This window comes from Archocentrus centrarchus, chromosome 17 (genome assembly GCF_007364275.1).
Source record: "Archocentrus centrarchus isolate MPI-CPG fArcCen1 chromosome 17, fArcCen1, whole genome shotgun sequence".
Classification (NCBI taxonomy): Eukaryota; Metazoa; Chordata; class Actinopteri; order Cichliformes; family Cichlidae; genus Archocentrus; species Archocentrus centrarchus.
Window position 1 is genome coordinate 31116922 of NC_044362.1, and position 4852 is coordinate 31121773.

General features: G+C 44.1%; 1 protein-coding gene across 1 annotated transcript; it reads left to right on the forward strand.

The window, feature by feature from the left end:
* The first annotated feature begins 404 nt into the window (after positions 1–404).
* LOC115795640 (tripartite motif-containing protein 16-like) lies at positions 405–2085 on the forward strand. The gene has a single exon (XM_030751635.1). It carries the CDS (start codon positions 418–420, stop codon positions 2083–2085), a length of 1668 nt encoding a protein of 555 aa, XP_030607495.1. The 5' UTR covers positions 405–417.
* The last annotated feature ends 2767 nt before the right edge of the window (positions 2086–4852 follow it).

The window sequence follows — 4852 nt, forward strand, 5'->3', positions numbered from 1 at the left end:
TTATTCTGAGTAAAAATTCTGGTTATATCAGCTATATTTTAAAAGGGTTGTAATCAAATCATATAAAAATACGCATATACATACACACACACACACATACATAAGGGTGTTGTGTCAAGTGTCACAACAAGTTTAACTTGACCAGACGTGTTATCGCATGCTGTTAAAAGAACGTGCCCTACATCTTGTACAGGGCCCTTTATCAGTCTGTCAGGAGATTTCTTTAGTACCTCCCTTCACTGATCTGTCTGGATAAGGATGGGTCTAAACAACATGATGTAAATGCAGTTGTTGGTGAGCCTCATTTACTGTAGGAGGGGAACAAGAGCAGAGATCTGTTTCCCTTCAGAGCACAGAGGCTGTTTCTGTTCAGAGAAAGAAAGTTCAACTATCAGACAGTCACTGAGAGAGGGAGAAATGGCGTCGCAAGGAATGGACCAAACAAGAATCTGCTGTTCGATCTGTTTGGATCTACTGAAGGATCCGGTGACTATTTCCTGTGGACACAGCTACTGCATGAACTGTATTAAAGGCTGCTGGGATGTAGAAGAGAAGAGAATCTACAGCTGCCCTCAGTGCAGACAGACCTTCACACCGAGGCCTGTCCTGGTGAAAAACACCATGTTAGCAGATTTAGTGGAGGAGCTGAAGAAGACTGGACTCCAAGCTGCTCCTGCTGATCACTGCTATGCTGGACCTGAAGATGTGGCCTGTGATGTCTGCACTGGGAGAAAAATGAAGGCAGTGAAGTCCTGTTTGGTCTGTCTGGCATCTTTCTGTGAGGAACACCTTCAGCCTCATTATGATTCACCTCCATTAAAGAAACACAAGCTGGTGGAGCCCTCCAAGAAGGTCCAGGAGAACATCTGCTCTCGTCATGATGAGGTGATGAAGATGTTCTGCCGTACTGATCAGCAGAGTATCTGTTATCTCTGCTCTGTGGATGAACATAAAGGCCACGACACAGTCTCAGCTGCAGCAGAAAGGACTGAGAGGCAGAGAGAGCTCGAGGTGAGTCGACTAAACATCCAGCAGAGAATCCAGGACAGAGAGAAAGATGTGAAGCTGCTTCAACAGGAGGTGGAGGCCATCAATCAGTCTGCTGATAAAACAGTGGAGCACAGTGAGAAGATCTTCACTGAGCTGATCCGTGTGATCCAGAAAAGAAGCTCTGATGTGAAGCAGCAGATCAGATCCCAGCAGGAAGCTGAAGTGAGTCGAGTCAAAGAGCTTCAGGAGAAGCTGGAGCAGGAGATCACTGAGCTGAAGAGGAAAGACGCTGAGCTGAAGCAGCTCTCACACACAGAGGATCACATCCAGTTTCTACACAACTACCCCTCACTGTCAGCACTCAGTGAGTCTACACACTCATCCAGCATCAATATCAGTCCTCTGAGACACTTTGAGGATGTGACAGCAGCTGTGTCAGAGCTCAGAGAGAAACTACAGGACATCCTGAGAGAGGGATGGAGAAACATCTCACTGACAGTCACTGAAGTGGATGTTTTACTGTCAGATCCACCAGAACCAAAGACCAGAGCTGAATTCTTAAAATATTCACAGGAAATCACACTGGATCCAAACACAGCAAACAGATGGCTGTTATTATCAGAGGGGAGAAGAAAAGTAACAGCAATGAATCAACATCAGTCTTATTCTGATCATCCAGACAGATTCACTTATTGGTGGCAGGTCCTGAGCAGAGAGAGTCTGACTGGACGTTGTTACTGGGAGGTGGAGTTGAGAGGGAGAGTTTGTGTAGCAGTCGCATACAAGAATATCAGCAGAGCAGGGAATGGAATTCAATGTTGGTTTGGAGGTAATGACAAATCTTGGGCATTACATTGTGACAACAAGAAATTTACATTTTGGTACAACAACATCCGAACTCTTTTCTCAGGTCCTGGGTCCTCCAGAGTAGGAGTGTACCTGGATCACAGAGCAGGTATTCTGTCCTTCTACAGCGTCTCTGAAACCATGACTCTGCTCCACAGAGTCCAGACCACATTCACTCAGCCGCTCTATGCTGGAGTGTTGCCTTACCATTATTTTGGAAAATCTGCTGAGTTCATTAAGCTGAAATAGACTGAAGTCTTTCATATTGTTGTGGGTTTAAATCTGTATCTCAGTTTTTCTTCCTTTTCATGGGCCTTAACAGAGAAATCAGCAGACCTTCCTTTATCACACAGATTTTGTTCTCATCACTTTGTACATTTGTACAGAAATCTATAATTACATTTACATTTATCTGTTTGGCAGATTTTTTTCAGAATCCAGAAACAAGAATCTATAACCACGATTTTAATGATTACGAGGAATTCGATCATTGATTGTGTTGAATTTTTAATGTGTGAACAAACTGAAGGTTATTCTAATAAATCCAAGTTTGAACAAAGTCTTTTCTTCTGTCTTCATTCCAGGATCTCACTCAGATCTGAAAATGTGAAACTAATCTGAGAGAATAACTGAAGCAGTTTTCCTCCTGAAACACCACAAAGGTCAGAGTTCATGTTTAGAGGAAAACAAGTTTCTTCAGTCTGTGATCTTTCAAAAAGAAATTTTAAGCCTGTCTTGTCTGACAGGTTTTGCAATCAGAATCATGATCTGAACGCACTGTTGTACCAAAAATATTTGCTTTTGTATAGATTCTCTATAGGCCTCCTCTTGATTGTCATTTTATTTTTTTTATATCTACATTTGTGTTATTGTTCATGAGTGTACATATATTGTGGCTGGAAAGTAAAAAGAGAAAATAGGAAGATGAAGATAAGAACAAGAATACAGAGCACAAGTAGAAAACACGACTCACCAACTGCTGCACCTGTAACAAAGAAAAGGAAAGAACATACAAAAAACAACAAAGAACAACCAGTACCTAAAAATACACATAGGTGAGAAAACATTACTACACAAGTCACTTTTGTTCTCTTGTGTGTTTGTTTGCGTGAGTGAGTATGAGAATGTGAATGTCCATGTCTCTGTTATGAAATGTACTTAGGAATGAAGACAGGACTCTTTGACAAGTAACCACCCAGATAGCAAAAGACTTCGAGGTGGGTCCCCTTCAAGTCAGTCAATCTGCCCCACCCTGTCACTTATTTCTGGCCCTCCGGATAGGAACCAATTACAGACAGCGGCTCATGAAACAGTGGCTCTGCTTTGGGCCCATGGTGAAGCCCCTCAGCAAATGTGCTGGATTGTCCAGGGGCATCTCTGCACAGCCTGCGCCCGGGGTCTTGCCTGGTGTGGTTGACCCCAGCCTCTATATATCTTGTGCTTAGAGCTTGTTCCTGCACTTCCATGATTAGTGCCTTTGTGCTGCCTGTTAGTCCAGCTTTGTCCAGCCATTGGTAGGAATTTTCTCTGTCAGCCACTTCTTCGAGGAACCTTGTCGCCCAATACGCTCCCTGCAGAGGCCTGTCCTTTCATGATGGTTCCTGTTCTTCCTTGTCTTCGTTCTCGGGTTTCACTGCCTGAGGTACTCACTAAGCACATGATCCTTTGTGGCTATCTTCCTGATGTATTGATGGTCTTGGTTGTTTCATCCAGGATAGTGGTTCTGAAACTCACTAGTCCTCGCCCACCTTCCTTCCGCTTAGCGTACAGTCTCAGGGTGCTGGATTCGGGGTGACACTCTCCATGCATGGTAAGGAGCTTTCTTGTCTTGACATCAGTGGCTTCTATTTCCTTCTTTGGCCGGCTTTTTATCCCAGCAGGGTATCTGACAACTGGCAGGGTGTAGGTGTTGATAGCCCAGATCTTGTTCTTCCCATTCAGCTGACTCCTGAGGACTTCGAATCACTGATCCACACCACCAGGATCTACAGCAATGATATCGGAATGTCATTCCGACTGGAGAAGTGTAATCGGATGGTAACCAAGGGAGGAAAAGTAGTCAGAGCTAAGGGGGTTGCACTACTAAAAGGCAACATTGCAGACAGTGAGGACAGCTACAAGTACCTTGGAATCCCACAAAAAATGGGAACCAAGAGGCCACTAGGAAAGCTGCAACCTCCAAGTATGTGCAGAGAGTATGGTCTACCACAACAGGCAAGACCCCAGGTGCAGGCTGTGTAGAGATGCCCTTGAGACAATCCAGCACATAACAGCAGGGTGCAAGATGCTAGCAGGCAGGGCATACATGGTACACCATAACCAAGTGGCCAGCATAGTATACAGGAACGTCTGTGCCGAGAATGACCTGGAAGTCCCGAGGTCAAAATAAGATATGCCCCCAAGGGTGGTTAAAAACAACAGAGCTATGATCCTGTGGGACTTCCAGATACAGCCAGACAAACTTGTGATGGCTAAGCAACCAGACATCGTAGTGATGGACAAACAAAGAAAAAGGTCCCAATACCAAGTGGGGCAACATCAAGAAGAAGGAACAAGAGAAGCTCGATAAATACCAAGGACTCAGAGAGGAGCTGGAAAGGATGTGGAAGGTGAAGGTAACGCTGGTCGCTGTGGTAATCGGAACACTCGGGGCAGTGACCCCCAAACTGAGAGAATGGTTCCAACAGATTCCTGGAATGACCTCTGAGATCTCTGTCCAGAAGAGCTCAGTTGTCATGGTTGTGGGCCGGTGGCCCAATGGGTTGAGTTCCTTTTTGTGTAGTTTTGTTTTGTTGTATTTTTTGGGTGTTTCTTGTGCTTGTTGTTTGGGTGTTCTGTCTATTTAGTTATTTGTACACTGCTCAAAAAAATAAAGGGAACATTCAAATAACACATCCACAATCTGAATGAATGAAATATTCTCAGTGAAAACTTTGTTCTGTACAAAGTTGAATGTGCTGACAACAAAATCACACAAAAATCATCAATGGAAATCAAATTTATTAACCAATGGAGG

Excerpts from the sequence above, each read along its gene's own strand:
- LOC115795640 (XM_030751635.1), top strand. The coding sequence starts at position 418 with ATGGCGTCGCAAGGAATGGACCAAACAAGAATCTGCTGTTCGATCTGT.